Raw genomic sequence first — 18,890 nt, forward strand, 5'->3', positions numbered from 1 at the left:
GCCCCAAGCCTGGCAGATTTTATGGGCTCAAAACATGTGAGTTATAAACATGATATTTAAGTAAATATAAAATGTGCTTCAGGCCAAGTGCAAGCAGGTATCATTCTAGGCATGGGGGACGCATCATGACCAAGAAAATCAGCAATGACTTTGGCCTCATGGAGCTTGCCTTCTAAAGGAGAGACATAAATAAATTACTTCCCCTATGAAGAAAAATAAATCAAGGCAGAGAGGAAGGAGAGAGCATGTGGGTGCAAGGGAAAGTGCCTCTGCATAAAGTGAAATGAGAATCAAACACACAGCTCCCTGGAGGTGGAACAACTGCAAAGATCCTGGGGCACAACATGGTATGAGTTCAAGGACCAGCCCGGGCTGGCAGGGCCGGTGCAGGGGGAGGGAAGGAAAGTCCAGAAAGACATGAGGTTGGAGGTGAAGCAGCTTAGCTCCTGGAGGCCTGGATGAGGGATGCATTTTATTTTAAGGTGACAAATTATCGTGGGAGGGTCATAAGCTAGGGTTTGACCTGCTTCCCATTTTAAAGCATCATTGGTCTCTGTGGGCAAAAGACAGAAGGGCCACTAGTGAAACCACTAGGACAAGCCAGGGGAGCGATGGTAGTGGCTTACCAAGATTTTCCAACACCTCACACGGTCCTCGGCCTGGCTGGCTACTTACCCACTGCATTCTATTTGGGCCAGAGTTCTCTGTGCATAATAATCATCAACTGGATTTGACACTGCCAATAGCTGTCTGGGAGCTGGGGACCTGGAAGAGGTCAATGTGGATGAGCAATGACCCTGAAGTGCAAGGGAATTAGATAATAGAGGGCTGGAGGTCACTGCAGGAGACAACACAGGTCTAAAGTACCAACACAGCTGACAGTGCCAACCAGAGACCACGGCCTGCAGTCAGCCCCCATCCAACTCTCAGCTGCATGGCCTTGGAGAAGTCACTTGACCTCCACACCTTAGCTTCCTCATCTGTAAAATGGAGCTAACAAGGACCAGGGGCAGGGAACATTTGTGACAGTATACATGAAGAACTGGGCACACATCAGGGATTCCTTTGACTGTCCCCATGTATCTTCCACATGCAAATGTGTCTCACACATCTTTTGAGCTTCCCCCCACTTAGAAGCCTTTTCTAAAAGGTCAGAAACAATCTCCGGTCCCAGAGACCAGGGGTTTAAAAAGTGTTTCTTAACTGATGCAGAACGTGAGTCACAGCTGGATATCACAGTGCTTCCGAGAAGCAGAGAGGAGCATGTCAGGAGGGCTTCTGCTGGCCTGCACCCAACCCTGAGAGTGACAGCATGTTTACAAGAGCTATTAGGGGCTGCTGCTCCTTGTACGCTTTCAGGATGATGTACTCCACCAGGACTGGCAAGCCACTCCTTTTCCTTTCACTATTGAATTGATAATTTAATCACAAATATTCCATTTGAATAGCATGATTTCATTTCAAGGCAGACAGGAAGTTCAAAGCACACAGTTAAGAAGACCCTTCCTCCACACTGGGCTCTGCATTCTGTCAGGTTCTGCAGACATATGCATGAATTTGGGAGAGAGATTTTTCTGAAGCCCCTTAGAAACAATTCTCACAGCTGTGGGACTCGCTAAGAGCTGAGTCCACATCTAGTTTAGCAGAGAATTCTCCAAGCCTAGTATCAAGTCTGACACTCACTTCACCAATCCTCCCACCCAGACAGAATCTGTCTTACCCACAGCAGATCCAGGTCAACAACAGCCCTGGAATTCACTGTGCACAAAGAACAGCTGGAAGAGCCAGAGAAGAGTATTGAGTAGGGGGAGGCAGGGATGTGATGCTTCCCAAATTCTTAGAGAGTCTCAATAAGTCTACCTCTTATTGAGCACCCATTATAGCCAGGCATCATGTTGTAGGGGTGGAGAAATATTCCCTCTATCCTTTGAGAGCTTAACAGTCGAGTGTACAAAATAAACCAACAGTAGGCAGATTAACAGGAGAAAAAGCATACTAGTGCCTCCTGTGCCCAGGGGGATCGCATGAAGGAAAAAGTGAACACTCAAAGCCCATTGAGGTCTAGAAGTCCCTAGATCTCTTCATAGAAGAAGGAAAGGAGAAATAGGCAACGGAGGGGGGAGTAAATGGTGTGGCAAAAGATAAATGAGCTCTCAGAAGAAAGGGTGAGAGCCTGGGACAACAGCTACCTGGGCATGCTGTCAATCCAAGTGGCCTCTCCTGAGATACTGTTACCCTGCCCAAGTGGACAAAATTCCCTGGGAGGCGCGTCTCTCCACTGGTTTCTCTGGAGGATCCATCTTCCAGCAGATAAAGGGAGTGCAGAGTGAGCTTCTGCCTGCGTCTGCTGTTCCTCCAATGCCCTGGTTCAAAACAATCAGCATACAAAGTGTCCTGTTCTGAGATGGCACTTCCTGGACTCCTGGAGCACAATGCAATCCTTCTAACAGGATTTCAACGTCTATTTTTATGAGCCACATTCTCTGTATGTGAGAAATGGAACTCAACGTTCACTGATTGGCCCAGAAGCCTAGGGCTCCTAAGTGACAGACAAGGATGCCAATCCATGCTCTCCTTCCACAGTGCCACACTTCAGAGCCCACTCTGCTCCTGTGAATGCTGTCTCCACTCCTCCTATTAGCCCCCGCCCCATCCTGAGGAGATCCCCTTTTGGGAGCGGCCCACTGATCAGCAAACAGGGGGTAGAGTCCCAGAAAGATAAGGTATAGAAAGAGGTCACCAACATCTCTGTGATGAGCACAGCTGAAACATGAGTAAAAATGCAAAAGGAACACTACCTGGGGGGCGGTGCACACATATTTACACACATTATTTAGTGGTCTCAAGAAACTCATCATCTATCTGAGAAAATCGGAAACTGAATAATGCAATAATACTGTCTTACTTATTTAGACAATAAGAGCCATAGGTAGGACATGGCACGATTTATCATCCAAACAGGAATGCTTTTATGAATGAAAAAGAGGCCCTGCTCTGGGATAACAGGTGCAAACTAAGACTAGCCAGGATGGACAGGGAGGTCAGGTCACTGCAGCTAGAAAGTCACAGTCCCAGCCATAGTCACACACGTTCCTTTCAAGCTTCCTACCAAGTGCTGGGTTTTACACAATGCTACCCTATCCCTGTGACAACAGCACGAATTGTAGAATTTTCAGGAAAGATTAATGGTTACTGCTGTTTTTTGTATTAATGAGTCTTATAACTGCAACTTTTATTGGATGTCACAGAAAATGTGCTAAGATATTACAAACATCATCTCCCTTGACACTCACAATGACAAGAGACTGGCATTACTAGACCCATTTTACAGGTGAGGAACCTGGGTACAGAGTTGGGCTAAGTGAGATGCCCAAGGTCATGAAAGTTGAGTATTCAAAGGATGATCCGGTTATTAAAGAACCTCATTTAATTGCAAGCCAATAGGTCTTCCCATGGTTTCTTTTCAGCACTAGTTCTTGAGAAGTTCATGAAATCTAACACAATCCCTTTTCCCACCAGTTGGATCTGATCTTAGACCTTTCACAGTTCAGCTGGGGCCGTATTATGGACACAATGCCTTTATTTTATTTATTTATTTATTTTTATGTGGTGCTGAGGATCAAACCCACGGCCTCACACATGCTAGGTGAGCACTCCACCACTGAGCCACAGCCCCAGCCCCCTGTCTCGCTCTTTAACTCTGTCCTTCTTTTCCTTTTGATCATCTCAGGAAATATTTCCTCCTCTCTAAACATTTCTTTCCCCATCTCCATTCCTGTTACCAAAATCCAAAGATACTAATCTTGTCTGATAAGTCCAAGACTTCCATTAGCAAACGAAAGCTTACTTTGTCAAATAAAATTTAAAGTAAAAAAGAAACAGTGACATCATCCAATAATGACATTGAAAATGCCCTGGAGACCCTTTTTCAGAATCCCCCAGATCTTTACTTCCCTCCTTATTGGTCTGCAATCGAGCCTCCTTTTCTCTGAGCAGCGGCAGCACATACACACTCCTCCACCATTTGGGGCTCCATTCCACAGTCAGGGGAGCTGCAGCCCTTCCTGTTTTCCGGCATCTGTGCACAGCTTTCCAGTTACGGTCAAGGTTAACGGGCAGTTTGGGGCTGTCTGAGGCACCTGATCAAGATTTATCATGTAGCGTCCAGGGGCAAGTGTACACCGGGTGACAAAGGGGGCTGCGGAGCCTGACCCTGTGCAAGAGAGAGACCAGGGCAGGCCAGGAGCTGGGAGCGATGGAAGAAGATGCTGGGTACATTGCTGTGTGCCAGAGGTGAACGGGCAGGAGGGACAGTTGAAGGGGCAGGGTGATCTTGAGAAAAGACTGGCTTCAGTGGAGACAGTGCTGGTTGTGAAATGAGGAGGCTGGAAAAAAGCCCAGGACCAATTACATTCATTAGTCAACAGGGACAACAGCAGAAAAGCATCAGGCTTAAGCTCCGGCAGGGAAAGTTCAGGCTCATTAGGAGGAGAAAACGCGCACGGTAATTTAGATCCTCCTGGACAACTTTCGGGGCTTCAGCAAGGCTGGGAAAATGTTAATTAGATTTGATAACCTTAGACAATCCTAATTTCACCTGGTCAGGCCCCGCCCCCAACTTAATCAGCCTTTTCCTTATTAAGGGAACATAGATTGATAAGAAAACCCCATTGTTTCAAGGGTTACCAGAAAATTGTGTCCCGAGTTAAAGACAGCTAAGTGGCTTTAGAATAGAGGACCTAAGTCTGAATTCCTCATCAAAGCAGTTCTAGGCGGATTCGGGAAAGGTCTCTCTTCCCACCAATTGGATCTGATCCATTAGTCCCACTCACCCTGTGCTGAGCAGGGCTGTTGGGAGCTCTCCTGGCGTCAGCCCTGCAGGAGAGCCAGAGCAGACAGCTCTCAGGACCACATGGAGCATCAGGGCACAGAAGTGGTGGGACCCCAGGAAAGTAGAGGAGCCATCAGCATCAGAGAATGTCAGGGGCTAAGAAGGAGGCAAGGGAGGACACAGGCAGAGCAAAGTAGGGCTCCTGGTCAGCCAGCCACATTGGCTCCAGAGCAGGGTGCAGACTCTTCCTGACTCTTCAATTCTAGAAAATAAAGGAGTAAGACATGGAGATGTGTGCAATGATATTTGGCTCAGATGACCACTCCTTTGGGACACTAGCAGTGTGAACCAAATGACATCACCCAGGCTCCACATCAAGAGGAAAGACAGATGGACAGGAAGAGATTCTCCTGATTAGAAAGTCACACTCTGAGGGATGATAGCTTCTGGGTGAGGCTCCCATTGACCAGCAAAGTGATGGCATCCTGCAAGAGCACCCTACGGCTTCTTCATCCACACAGGGTCCCACAGCACCAAAAAGGTCTCCACCCTGGGCACATTTTTTGTCATTTAGCCCCTATCATGGCTGCTCCCCCGTGGCGGTCACCCCTGGAAGTCGAGCCCTCTTAGTGCACCCAGGAAAATCTGGGGTGGGCCCTGCTCCAACCTCCAGCCATCCTGGTTTTGACTAGTCCCCTGCAACCTGGTGCCTTCCCAGGTTGGCTTAAGCAAGCATAAACCCTGCAAGTGTCAGGATGCCCACTCAAATGGCAGCAATAGTGTGAATTAATGAGAACAATGCAAAACCAGAGCTGATGAAAAGAAGTTTTTTTTTTTAATGAAAAGGACACAAAAAAGCAGACTATGCAGGGAAAAAATTAACTTGAGTGGGTCTGGATAGTTAAAAAGTGGACTATGTTATTCAGTTCCTCCAGGTCAGCAGTGGGAAACCAAACAGAACACATTACTCTGAATAATAGGGAGATCAGGATTGTCAGGTAAAATGCAAGACACGAGGTCATGTTTGAATTTTAGATAAACATTAATTTTTAATATAAGTATATCCTAAATATGACAGGAGACATACTTATATTTTTTAAAAAAAACAATTCACTGTCTAAAATTCAAATTTAACTGGACTTACTCTATTTTCATTTGCTAAATATGCATTCTTACTGGAGAGCTATGTGGTGTCCACTCCACCATGACTCTAAATGCAGCTCTGCAAAGTCCAGCAAAGGTCAGCCATAGATGAACAATAAACATGAGGTGGGTGTATGAAAAACATTTTTTTAAAAAATAATTACTTTGCAGGGAGGAAGAAAAGAAGGAGAAATGACCCAAATCCAAGAATGATTTATTCCAAGAAACATCCCGTTCTGGGAGTCTCAGAGGGCATGGTTCTCATCTCAGGCTTTGTGACTTGTTCAAGCCACTTAATTTTTATGTTAAAGAGTTCATTTGAAGATGGGACTAGAAATGCCTGTGTTCTTTCCTACCCTGTGTTAGGATTCCCTGCCCTTTACAGTCCATGAAGGGAATGAAACAAAGTTTATCTGTTCTCTAAGTCCTAGGAAAACAAAACCAGGGGCACCCTAATAAACTTGAAAGATGATGGCTCCCCAGCAGGTAGACAGGTGGCCCTGTACTAAGATAAGTCATGGTTGACGCCAGAAGCTGGCTCAGACAATTCTTTAGATTCTTTGGACCTCTCAAGGCGTAAGGGTCCCTCCCAACACTACGGCTGATGTAACAAAAGAAGTGTGCCCTTCCATGATACCACCCTACCTAAGATCAGACCTGATGCCAAATGTTTGGTTTATTGTGAAAAGACTTTTTGAAAACAAAATCCAACTAACTGATCCCAGTGAAGAAAATTTTGTTTCAGATATGTTAAGGATCAGTTAATCACAGAAGATGCTGATAAGGCTTTACGAGGTTACACCAATCAGCTGACAGAGGTCAAGAACATTGGATTTGCAACAATGATTAAGACAAATGTCAAGTTTGTAATTATAGCTATTTCTTCTCCACATGTAGAAAGAAGAGTACTGTAATTCTGCCTAAACTTAAAATTTGTTTTCTACAAGTAGAAAAGCTTCCCTTTCATTTCTAACATGTAAATAAGCAGCATGGAAAGATAAAGACTGGGTTAACTCCAAAATACACTAGTACGAGTGTTTGGGGTTGGATCTGCCTGAAACAGTCTAATTTATCTCAGCAAAAACACATTTTTACATTTACAGCAAAAAATAGTTAAACATTCAAAAGTGCACATGCTTATTTTGTTGGGAAAATTATACACATTTGTTTGATTAGCTTTGGTAAATAAAATAACCAAGTCATCACTCACGACTCAGGCGTGGCTGCAAAATTGATTCAACGAAATGTCAAAATAAATCACAGCTTAAAAATGCATGGTATGTAACTTCTAAAAATGAAAACCACATCTATCTCTGTCAGAGTTGTGAAGCCTGTGCATTAAAATTATATCAAAAACGAATGCATTTTTGAAGGGAGAGTATTGATTTAATCGACTCTTCCTGACTAGCGATTCAAATCATGATTTGAATCAATTTGATTTTAATCGAGCCCACCCTATCCAAAAGTCACTTAGACATGTCTTTGGAGTGCAAGGTGTTATTTTCAGTGGTCTGTCTTCAAGTTATAAAATGCTCAAACGGATACGGAAAGGGTTGTGTTCCCCATGTCACCTTAACAGGGTAGGGAGCAAAGGCTTCTACAAACTTGGACCAACTACAGACAATCCTGCTAAGGCCACCCAAGCACCAATTATAATTAAAAAGAGGCTGGCCAACTGTCCCAACGATGCCAAGACCTGGGCTCAAGCAAAGTCCTGGATGGTCAGGAGGCTGCAGACGGTCCCAGCAACAGAGAAGAAGAAAGCTTCCTGATGGATAGAGAATGCATAAAAGTAGGTTAGGCTGTGGGCAGCAGGCGGGGTCAAGGGTCATGGGATTCAGAGAACAGGTGTGAAGGCCAAGGCTCAGTGATAGGAGTTCAAACTCAGCACTTCAGGCTCTTTCAGAATTCTGGGATGAAAGAAATCAGGAACAAGGCTGGCCTCAGTCACCAGGGATTGTAACAGTCAATGGGTCACCGTCCAAGAAAGGCTGAAAGTCAGAGACCTGGACAAAGCAGAGGCTTGAAGAAAACCAGTTTATAGAACCAGAATAAGATTTGGGCAACCCCAGCAGGAGGCTGGAAGCATGAACTTGGAGTTCAGGGAAACAGAACCATGCAAGAGTTGATCAGGTGAGTTAACTGGCTCCTCTCTGCCTTCTCGGAGCTACTTCAGGAAAATTTAAGTGTGTGGCCTATGAGAAGTGTCATTTTTAGAAGGAGGAGGAAGAGGCAGAGGAGGAAGAAGATGAAATAACAATGCTGTTCTCTGCTACAGTAAAACTCTGTCCAGTATTCCCAGGATTGAGGGGCTTCCCAGGATAAGGGACATTCACTGTTATAGGAAAAGGCAGGCTACCCCAATGGTTGCCTGTTCTATCCCTGACTGCACCCAGCTTGACCACAGAGCATGGGGTGGGACAGAACCTGCAGAGGCCTAAGTGTCTTTGACTGTGGGGATTAGCAGCAGTGAGAGGCTGAGAGCCAGGTACCACATCTCCCTGGGGGTAAAGCTGAGAGCTCTCCTATGAAGATCATGGTCCGGCTTTTCCCTTCAAGGCACCAGCTAACGGGAACGTAGTGAATCGATGATGGTTAACCAGCTGCTTGGTCGAATCATTTCCTGGCGTCAGTTCCAGTTAAAGAAAACAGAACTGGGGTCAGAGGAGGGTGAGGAAGCAGGGTCCTCTGCACTGTGGGCCACTGAGCTGCCACTGATTCCCTCAGCCTTCTCCCAGTCCTAAGCCCTACCCAGCCCCTCACTATGTGAGCCTGGCACAAGGTGGGCACTTGGTCCGTGTGCACCACATCTGAATAAGCTAAGAGGTGGGCAGGGATGCTCAGTTCCTGCCCACATGTGACACAGTACCTCCTAGGCACATTCCTGTGGAGAGGCGAGACCCTAGCTAGGAATTACCACCACAGAGTCACAGTTCACAGGCAGGTTCTACTTCCCCCAGCTACGATCCAGCTCTTACCCCCATGTCACCTGAGGACCTGGCAGTCACACAACCTTAAGCCTACACCTCACACTGCTGGGGAAGCTTGATATGGTGAAAGCCAGGAGCACCAGAGAATTCTTGGTGCAAGGCTGGGTGGTTGAGGAAACTACAGGGCATGTCATGGTTCCTGCAGAGATTTAAGGACAGATTTAGGAACGTGATTTCTAGTTGTCACTTGTATATAGCAACGTAGAAGAAGAGCAGTGAATTCAGCTCTTGGTGTGCTGGTTGAAAACCTGTCGGGACGTGGAGTGGGAACAGGCACTGCACTGACGGCCGATGCTGGAAACAGGACCCCAAGGGCCAGGGGAAGAGTCTTCCTGAGCCAGCTGTCCAGTGTGACGTGTAAAGCCTGCAGCTGAGGTGTCCAGCTCCTCCATGGTTATAAAGGGCTCCAACACCCTGATCTAATGCTCGACTCACCTAGGTCACAGGATCGGCGACATCCTTGGAAATGATGCTGAGCTGAAGCATGAAGGAGAAACATGGGTCTGGACACCACACACAAGACACAGAGGACTGGAATAAAGGCTCTGTTCCTTGGTAAGTGTGTAGATTTGATCAAGTCACTTAACCTTCCAGAACCTCGGTCTCCATCTATAACCTGGCTAAGCCACAGCTTGTGTGAGTTTTAAAGATAACATGTGCTATACTGTGTCCTGTACAGTTACAGTGCCATGCTCAACACATGAGAAACATCATTCGAGCCAATATTTGCTCACCCACCAGAACCGCAAGGTGATGCAGAGAAAGGAAATAAAGTGACTTCTAATGAGCAAGGTACACAAAGGCTCTCCCGCTCCCTACTAATGGCATGTAACCATGCCAGACTAATTTGTCTAACTCGGAATCTGACACTAAGCCTCCATTCCTCACTTCCCTCATCTTGCAGACATCCAGGAAGGGGTTCAGGATCTCCTCAGCACTTTGACTATCAAGAACACCAGGGGCACCCCAGGGCCGGCAGGACAATGACAAGGGGTCCCAGAGAGAGGAAGGAGCTGGTGCCCAGATGTGATTGAGGGGTCTCAAAAATATGCTCCCAAAATGGCCACAGAAGAGTTCAAATCCAGGTCAAGAGGCAGTGAGGGAAGCTTTAGCCACACGAAAGCACACTGCCACGGGCAAGGGGCACACAGGGTAAGGAGGGGAAGTAAGTTTTTGCTGCATTCTGGCCTGGGCACTGATCTACTTGGTGCCATAGAGCCCAGGACAACCCAACACCAACTTCAGCCACCTCAGTCACAGTGTTCATAGGAGGGGGCTCATTAGAAGTCACTCTATTTCCTTTCTCTGCATCACAGTGACCTGTCGGCTCCTCTGTGCCTTTTTGATGCTTCTCCAACTAAGATGCTCAGTTCCTGCCCACATGTGACATCTGCTCTGCCACTGTCACTCCCACGGGCCATCAGGCCTTCATTCTGTCCCAGGATCTCTGAACGAGGGCCACAGTTTATTCCAGGCTATGCCTTGGTTTATAGGCACAGAGACAGTAAGCCTTCTCTCTGCTCTTGCCCTAAGAAGTCATGTCCTTTAACCACTCAAGGATATAGGACTGCAGCCAGGGACCTTCCTGCTGAGCAGTCCCCTACAGAGCAGCTTCAAGGCCAGGCTCCTCATCATTCAAGCATCTAGCTTCCTAATGCTCTGACCATTCCCCCAGACCTTCCACAGTTGAAGAATGTGATCTTGAGCAAGTAACTATCTCTCTGGGTCTCAGCTTTGGCCTCTGTCAAGACAGGAATCCAACTGCATTAGCAGTGTTTCAACCTTTGAGTAAGAAAGAAAAATAACCCATATAAGAGTATAGTTTTACATATGTTAACTGAGAAAACACATGAAGATAAAAAGGCACTATGAATTTAGTAGCACCTTCAAATGAATCTGTCCTTTGTTTCACACTATCGTACGGACGGTAGTAGAATAGTGGTCACCCCTTACCTGCAGTTTCACTTTCTACAATTTCAGTTACCTGGGTTAATTGTGATCTGAAAACATTCAGTGGAAATTTTCACCAAAAAAAAAAAAATTCCTAAAACTTCACTTGTGCACTGCTCTGTACAGCATCATGAAGTCTTGGGCCATTGTGCTCCATCCCCCCAGGAAGCAATTCCCCCTCTGTGCAGTGTAAACACATGATGTATGCTATCCACCTGGGAGTCACTTAGCTCTCTCAGATATCAGATTGACTATCAAGGTGCTGCAGTGCCTGAGTTCAAGTAACCCTTCTTTTAGTTAAAATAACAACAGGGCACAACAGCAGTGATGATGGCAATTCAGATATGCCAAAGAAAAGACATAACGTGTTTTCTTTAAGTGAAAAAATCTCAATAACATACTGAGGTTACTAAGATCTATTTGAGTTGTTGTTGTTAATCTCTTACCATACCTAGTTTATAAATTAAACTTTAGCACACATATGTGTGTATGTATAGGAAAACCAGAGTGTGTGTGTCTGTGTGCATGTGTATTTGAGGTTTCAGGTACCCAGTGGGGTCTTAAAACATACCCCATGTGGATAAGAGGGGACTAGTGTATCCATATGAGTGAGATGTATTATTCCGTTCTCCTAAGGGATAATTGGGACACAATGGACTCTTGGATCCGAGGTAATAATTCCACAATCCCCTCTGGGTTCACTTCGGGCTGGAAAACTAGACAACCTCCAAAGGTCATTAATTTCAACAAAGATTCACGAAAAACATGCTAGGAGGGGCACATTCTAGTTAAAGAGACAGATAAAATCCAAGAGAATGAAGAAGAGAATACTCAACTAAGGTGCCTGGCAAAAACCCAGGAGAAATGAGGCAGCATGGGGAACAAGGCCTCCTTTGGACAGAACTGTCAATGAAGGCTTCTCTGGGGTGGTGCTCTATGACCATACCACCTGGAAGATGACAAGCCACCAGCCATGGGAGGAGAGGGTGGCAGGGAGAAGGAGGAAAAAGCTTTCCAGGCAGAAGAAACAAGTCCCACAACGGCCCTGAGGCAGTGCCAGTGTGCTCTGTGGAAGGACCTTTATGGATGGCGATGGGTTCAGGAAGAGGACAAATTGTAACAGGGAAAAAACAGCTGCAATTCTGTTGGGCTGTAGCAAGTTTGAGGAGTATGCGTGACATCCAAGTGGAAATGCTGAGACCGTTGAACAAGAGGCTAAAATTCAGAGGTGACTGTGGTAGGGACATGCACTTGGGAGTCCTCAACGTTGAGAAGAAGTCCTCAACGTTCAGACTTGGTGAAAAGCAAGGGACCTAGGGGAAGAAGGAGGAGGATCTCTGGACCAAGTCCTTAGAATCAGCTCTACTGAGCTGAAGGAGAAGAGGATAAACCAGGAAAGAGACTGGGAACAGCAGTCAGGGCAGGAGGAGGAACACCAGGGCCTGGTGACGTCATAAAACCCACAAGAGAAAGGAATTCAAGGCAGGGGTGTGAGGAATGTTACTGAGATGGAGGAGGCAAGATGAGGATGGACACACATCCACTGGGTTTGGCAATCTGGATAATTCGTAGACTGAGCGTCTGTGTTCCTGAAATTCTTGTGTTGAAACCTAACCCCTATGCGATGATGTTAGGAGGTGAGGACTTTGGCAGGTTATCAGTCACAAGAGTGGAGCCCTCATAAAGGGGATTAGTGCCCTTATAAAAGAGGCCCCAGAGACCTCCTGTGACACACACACTCTGGTTATAGTGAGAATGGGCCCTCACAGACACCAGATCTGCTGGTGCCTTGATCTTGGACTTCCTAGCTCCATACATTTCTGCTGTTTGTAGGTCACCCAGTCTATGGTGTTCTGTTATAGCATCCTGTAAGGAAAAGAGGGGCCTTGCGTCATTGGAGCAGAAACAACTGCAATAGGATGGAGAGAGCTTGACAAGTGAGAAATTGGGGACACCATGTGAAGGCAATCCCTTCTAGGAATGGGCGGGCTCTCAAGAGAAGCAGAAAATAGAGGCTTTCAGTGGAAGAACACAGTAGATGGGTCTTAAGCACGTACACTCTCTCCCTCGAGCTCCACAGGACGAGTATATCTCCTACCCACTGATATTGGGTGTGGCTCAGTAACTTGATAAGGCTAATGGGATGCACAGACATGCCTGACCAAGGGTTTAAAATTGCTTGCCTGACCTCCTGTGTTCCTGCCCTTCTCCACAAGAAGAACAGAACTTGGGCAGACTCTAAATGAAAGAGGTTGAGCAATACATAAAACCAACAGCTTAAATATGTGGAACCCTGCCCAAATCTCACATAGCTATGGCAGAAAAGAACTGCTTGATGTATGCTACTGAGAAGCTGTGGTTATTTGTTATGCGGCATCATTGTGGACACAGCTGACTGACACAAGGAGAAACACACAGTGAGGTGGGGCTATTTTTAGCCTAGGTGACACTAGATTGTTTGTATACTAATGGGAACGGTGTGCTGAAACAAGAGAGGACTCTGATGCCTGAGAAAGGGGAGAGAGCTTGGAAGGTCAATGCCCATGAGAAGATCAAAGGAGAATGAGACCCTGAGGACAAGGGGAAGGGTTTGGCTTTGGATAAGAGGAGGGGTGCATACTTCATCCAAACCAGGAGGGAAAAGGTGGGTGTAGATGCCACAAAGTCTAAAGGTTTGCTGAAGGAAAAATGAGTGGGTCAGATCCCAATGAGCGAAGTCAGATCTTCCACAGAGAGTATCTTTATCAGTGGTGAGCAGATATCTTGTTGCCTGCTGTTTGCCTTTTCTTAAATGCTTTCTAATTTTCTCTGCTTATCTAAATTCTAAGCCTTCCTTTTCCTGGAAAGCCTATCCTCACTACTCCAGCTTGCCAGGACCCTCCCTCTTCCTACAGCATTTTTCACTTCCTCCGCAGTCCAACGTTTGACGAGCACTTCTCCGTGTTTGATGTAGGATTAAGCATCCCTTCCCGTCGGCTGGACTTGAGCTTGAGGAGACATGGGAGGCACGTCGTTTGCTTCTGCAGAGTGCCCCACAATACTAATGACATGGTGGTGGCCCCGCTGAGGGGACTTAATAATTATTTGTTAACTGACTCAAGAAGAAAAAGTATTCGTCACCGTTTCCTTTTACAGGAGAGTGTCGGCTTGGACCAAAACAAATCAGGCGAGACCAGCTGTTAAGAGTTAGCCACCAGAACAATTGTTTCTGGAGACAGACATATTTTTTGGTTTGGGGTTATTTTTTTTTCTCACTTCTTATGCCAATTCCCCTGAAGCCTGATCCGTTTTCTTTTCTTGACTGCTTCAAAAATTCTTTTCATCAATCCCGCCTTGGACATACTGATATCTTCCCTGGAAAAGCAGAAGGGTTATTTTCCAGATGTTGTTTAATGCCACTGCTCAAAGGGCTTTCTGTTTTATTTTTAATGAAACAAAAAGCACCCTATCTGACAGGTGATGCGAGGGAGACTATATTTCATGCAAGGGGTCCCAGAAATAACAAGCAGCTGGTATGCTCACTCCATCCCAACTATGTGGACTTATTTATGCCTGAGAGAGCAAAAGAAGCATCCTCACAGGGGCCCTGTCAGGCTGAGTCGAGTGGGCCTCAGAAACTCAGCCTGACAGTTTCAGAAGGTCCTGGGCCACCATCTTTAATACCCACTGAAGTTCTAGGTGGAGGAAATGGGACTGGTCCCAATAATGCTGTTGCCTGACAACAGGGACATAGCAGGCACATTAGTACAAGCAGGCGAGGGTACCCATTCCTCTATGCCCTCAAGGGCTCTAATCCACCCCCCACCAAGTTTCCAACATTTCCAGACACCAGATTTTTCAAACCGGCTCATCCCTCATTTCCAGATTACCTTCCAATCCACAATGAGGTTGAGTGAGGGTCTCGTCTTCTGAGCTTCTGGTCACAGCCTATTCTTCCCTTCCATCCAAGTGCAGCCAATGCCTTTAGGACTTTCTCCCATTGTTTTCTGGGCTCCCTGAGGCTGGGCTGTGTCTTAGTCACTGAATTCTTCATACATTCACCCCAGTAAATGGTTCTAGACCAACAGCATAGGTAGCCAGCACACTTGACCCACCTGGGAGACCCTAGTTCTGTCCAAATTGTGGAGCCTCATCTTTCAAGGATGTTATCGGCTGTGAAGAGAACATCAAAATATCTACCTCGGAAGTGTTATGAGGATGGGATTAGAAAACATGTTTTATTCCCTGGCAGGTGTTTTGCAAATATAAGTCAATGCTGATTCAGACCTAAGTTTTTCAGATCATATGACCTCTCCCTAAAGTTCAGTTCACATTGTAAATACAGCCTCTGACCTCTTCTCTAGAGGGAAAGGTTTCCAAACTTCAGCAGTGGTGCTTTAGGTATGGCAGAAGGAATTATGTTTGTTTGGACTGGAGCAGATGCTCAGGGCCCTTAATTACAAAGACTGGCCAGGGGTCAGTGCACTATGGCCACCACCCAAATCCTATCCACCACCTACGATGTACAGCAGGTGAGCTGAGAGAGGTTTTAACATTTTTAAATGTTTGGGAAAATCAAAAGAATATTTGAAATTCAAATTACAATGTCCACAAACAAAGCTTTAGAGAACACAGCCACACCAGCTCCTTCACAGTATCTGAGGCTACCTTGGTGCTAAGCAGTTGCAGCAGAGACCACGTGACCTGAAAAGGCACTACTAACTGGTTCTTTAATGAAAAAGAAGATGACAACTTCTAATATTGACCATATCTCCACCTGCCCCAATACTCTTCCTAGAAAAGAACCTAGACTGAATCAGGATTTGATTCTGAGAATTCCTCTTTAAGAGAGTGTCTCGGTCTGTTGAGGCTGCTACACCAGAATACCATAAACTTGGAGGCTCATAAACAACAGAAATGTGTTTCACACAATTCCAGAGTCTGAGAAGTGCAGGCTCACTTCCTGGTTCATAGGCAGCCCTCTTCTCACTATGACACCCCCATGATAGAAGGCACAAGGGAGCCCTTGGGGGCTTCTCTTATAAAGGCACTAATCCATTCACGAGAGCTTCACCCCTCAGGACCTAATCATCTCCCCAAATCTGCATCTCCCAACACCATCACATTGGGGATTGGGATTTCAACATAGGAGTTGGGTGTACAGGGGAGTGGGTGGGGGCAATGACACAAGCATACAGTCTACAGCAAAGGGTACAGGCAAGAGGGACCATATTCAAGAGGGCAACCACGAATGTGCTGGAACTCAGGCATGTGTCACAGAAAGAATGATCAGTCAGATCATCAGAAGGTGCCTGCAAATATCCAAAAATAAAAATCCTTCTTTATGCTGCAAGAAATAAACCCAGGACGGAAGACCCATTTCAGCTCAAGAGAAAAATGCAGCCTGGCTGACTGAGCTGTCACAAAAGATGAGTTGCCTGTCATTAACAATATTCAAAGGAGCGAAGTAGAACATTGTGACTATCCCAATGTAGGACCCATGGACCAGACAATCATCTGGTAGATGCAGTAGGCACCTCTTAGAAAACTACTCCTCTTACAAAGGCCTCCTTAACTACACCATGAACATCCACAGGGGTAGGCCCTTGGATGCCATGTTCCAGGAATGTCTCCTGGGTCCCTTATCCAAGAGCTTGAGTGGAGGTCAGGGTGAGAGCCAGGGAGAAGACAAGGGTATTCTGCTTGTGGCTAGGAGTGTAACTTTGCTGCCCACCATGTGGGCTGAGAAGCCAAGCAGCTGATCTGCTAGGAAAGAGGAACAATGCAGATATATGGAGAGAAGAAGAGGGATGAGATGGAGAAGTTCTTCCTGGATTCCCAAGCACCTTGCCGTCTCTGGTTTCCATCTCTTCATGAGGGCTGAGTTCCATGACCACACTTCGGGGTTACTATAAAAACAGTTTCATGTTGCAGAAGCTTTAATGTCTTTTATGAGAAAAGGAAGCTCAAAAACAGAGGCCTCGTCTCTTTCAACCCTGGGAGTCTAAGGTTCTATCAGGCAGCCTGGAGGGGAGGCGCCACACACTCAGAGTAGTGCCTGGGGAGTCCAGGACTGCACTTTCTGAGCAGGGACCACAGCCATGACATGTCAATGTGCACACACCGTGTTCGCATCTCTCCTCTTTAGGAAGAAGATAACACGAATCTATCAAGCCACGCTGTAGTGAAGAATAATGAATAGCACCGTTAACAAATGACAAGTGCTACATTTCTTATTATTATCTATCATGTATACATCACTTTATTTCTGTAGCATCCAGCAGGTGTGGAATGTAAATGGACTGAGAAACACTTCTGCAGACTTGCAGCCTCCTATAAAGAAAAACATTCATGAGCACACTAAAGCTGTCAGGTTCTCCCAAATCCTAGATTGCACCACCCTGAGAAGGACTCAAGACCGCCCCCTCAAGTGCGTTGGTTGGCTGAGAAGCTATCGAATCCAGGTCATTCATATTTGTTTTGGTGCAATAAGATCTACTCCAGCTGTAGGCATTGATCTGGCCCTACTGGGAGGCCACAGCTGTCTGTGTGGTCAGAGCCACAGAAAATGGACATGGACAATATGTAGCCAGATGTTCTCTATCACTCTCCGCTCTGGCAAGAAGACAGCCTTGGGCCACCCTCGATCTAGTTTCTTCTGCATGCCAGCTTTCACCACTGTCAGGTGTCTCTCCGCTGTCTCTTTACTCTCACCATTTTGCATATGAAGAATGAAAGTATGTCATTAAGTAATTTTCCTAAAGAATGTGAAGCTGGCTTGGAGATTAGAAGGTATACGCTGTTTCTGGTCCAGCAATAATGCCCTCCCAAGACTCACAGGGGCAGGTCAGAAGGGGAGCAGGAGAGAGGGTAGGAGGAACCAGGCTCTGGCCCCATTGCTATCTCAATCAAATTGGAACCCATGTAGATCAGATCATCCCACTCTCTGGCACAGTGGCTCCTCTATCCAATGAGCACATTGGTCCAGGTGCCAGGTCAGAGCCACAGGTAAGAGAATCAAAATCAGGAAAAGGCTAGGAGTGGAGACCAAAGAAGCACCAGGCAAACATCCAGTGTGCAGTGGTATCAATGAACATTCCAAATTTCAGCAGAGTCACTCAGAGTGCCAATAATGAGCTGAGTTCAAGGAGTACCAAAAGCACAGTTGAGTCGTGAAAGCAATAATGGAAGTTAAAAAAAAGCAAGATAGGTGGCAAAAAGTCCAGAGAGGACAACACAAGAGATGCATTAGAGATTTGAGGATCTTAGTGGGGATTTGTTGTGAGACGGTAGGGTCCCAGCCAGTTCTCAGAGTCTATGCACTTCAACCCTGTGCCAGTTGTGCTAACAAGATACACCTCGGTGCCGACAACAGAACTACTGCAAGCCAAGTCTCCAACATGCCAAGGGTTCTGCACAAAGCCATTCCTTTCTGACCTAGACCTAACTGGAACACAGAAGAAATAATTTCCACAAAATGACACACACCTAAGTCTCCATTTCCGTGTATACAAAAGTGATTTCTGCATTGACTTCCTACTTTTTACTTCCCCTTAGGATGTTCCCAGGTCCTAAAAATGTCACCTGCCTCCTTATCAGGACAAATAATGATTACACCATGTTATTGAAAAAAGAAATTTTAAAAATTCTACTTCTCCAAGGGGGGAGTGCAGGTTAGCTAACAAGAAAGGAATATTTATTTCCAAGACCAGTTATTTGATAACCTAATCTTTCCAAGATTATGTCCCACAGAAGGGTTATTGAATATATTCATTACATCTCTTTCCCTAGAAAGAGTTCCCAAAGTAGCTGCAAGATCCATGGCTTAGCAAAAGGCTACTGACCCTTCTATGCCTCATTTCCTCATTTGTAAAATGGGAGGGAGTAGTCCCTGGACTCGCTTTCTCTTACTGCTGTAGTGAATGACCACAAACTCAGTAGCTTAAAACAATGCAAGTTTATCATCAAAGAGCTCTGTGGAAGTCTAGCATGTGTCC

At 46.0% G+C, this 18,890-nt stretch overlaps 1 protein-coding gene across 2 annotated transcripts in view; it reads right to left on the minus strand.

The window, feature by feature from the left end:
* Galnt14 (polypeptide N-acetylgalactosaminyltransferase 14) overlaps positions 1–18,890 on the minus strand; it is a 222,781-nt gene that overhangs the window by 161,055 nt on the left and 42,836 nt on the right. Inside the window, exon 1 of one of the 2 annotated variants that reach the window (XM_046441581.1) lies at positions 676–699. The exons of the other annotated variant lie outside the window; for it this stretch is intronic. Coding sequence (XP_046297537.1) covers positions 676–684 — 9 coding nt within the window. The 5' untranslated portion in view covers positions 685–699. Of the gene's footprint in view, positions 1–675; positions 700–18,890 lie in introns of those variants that run through there. 2 annotated transcript variants of the gene reach the window in all.

This window comes from Marmota monax, unplaced genomic scaffold (assembly GCF_021218885.2).
Source record: "Marmota monax isolate L192 unplaced genomic scaffold, Marmota_monax_Labrador192_F-V1.1 WCK01_AAM20220418_F8-fsc00010, whole genome shotgun sequence".
Classification (NCBI taxonomy): domain Eukaryota; kingdom Metazoa; phylum Chordata; class Mammalia; order Rodentia; family Sciuridae; genus Marmota; species Marmota monax.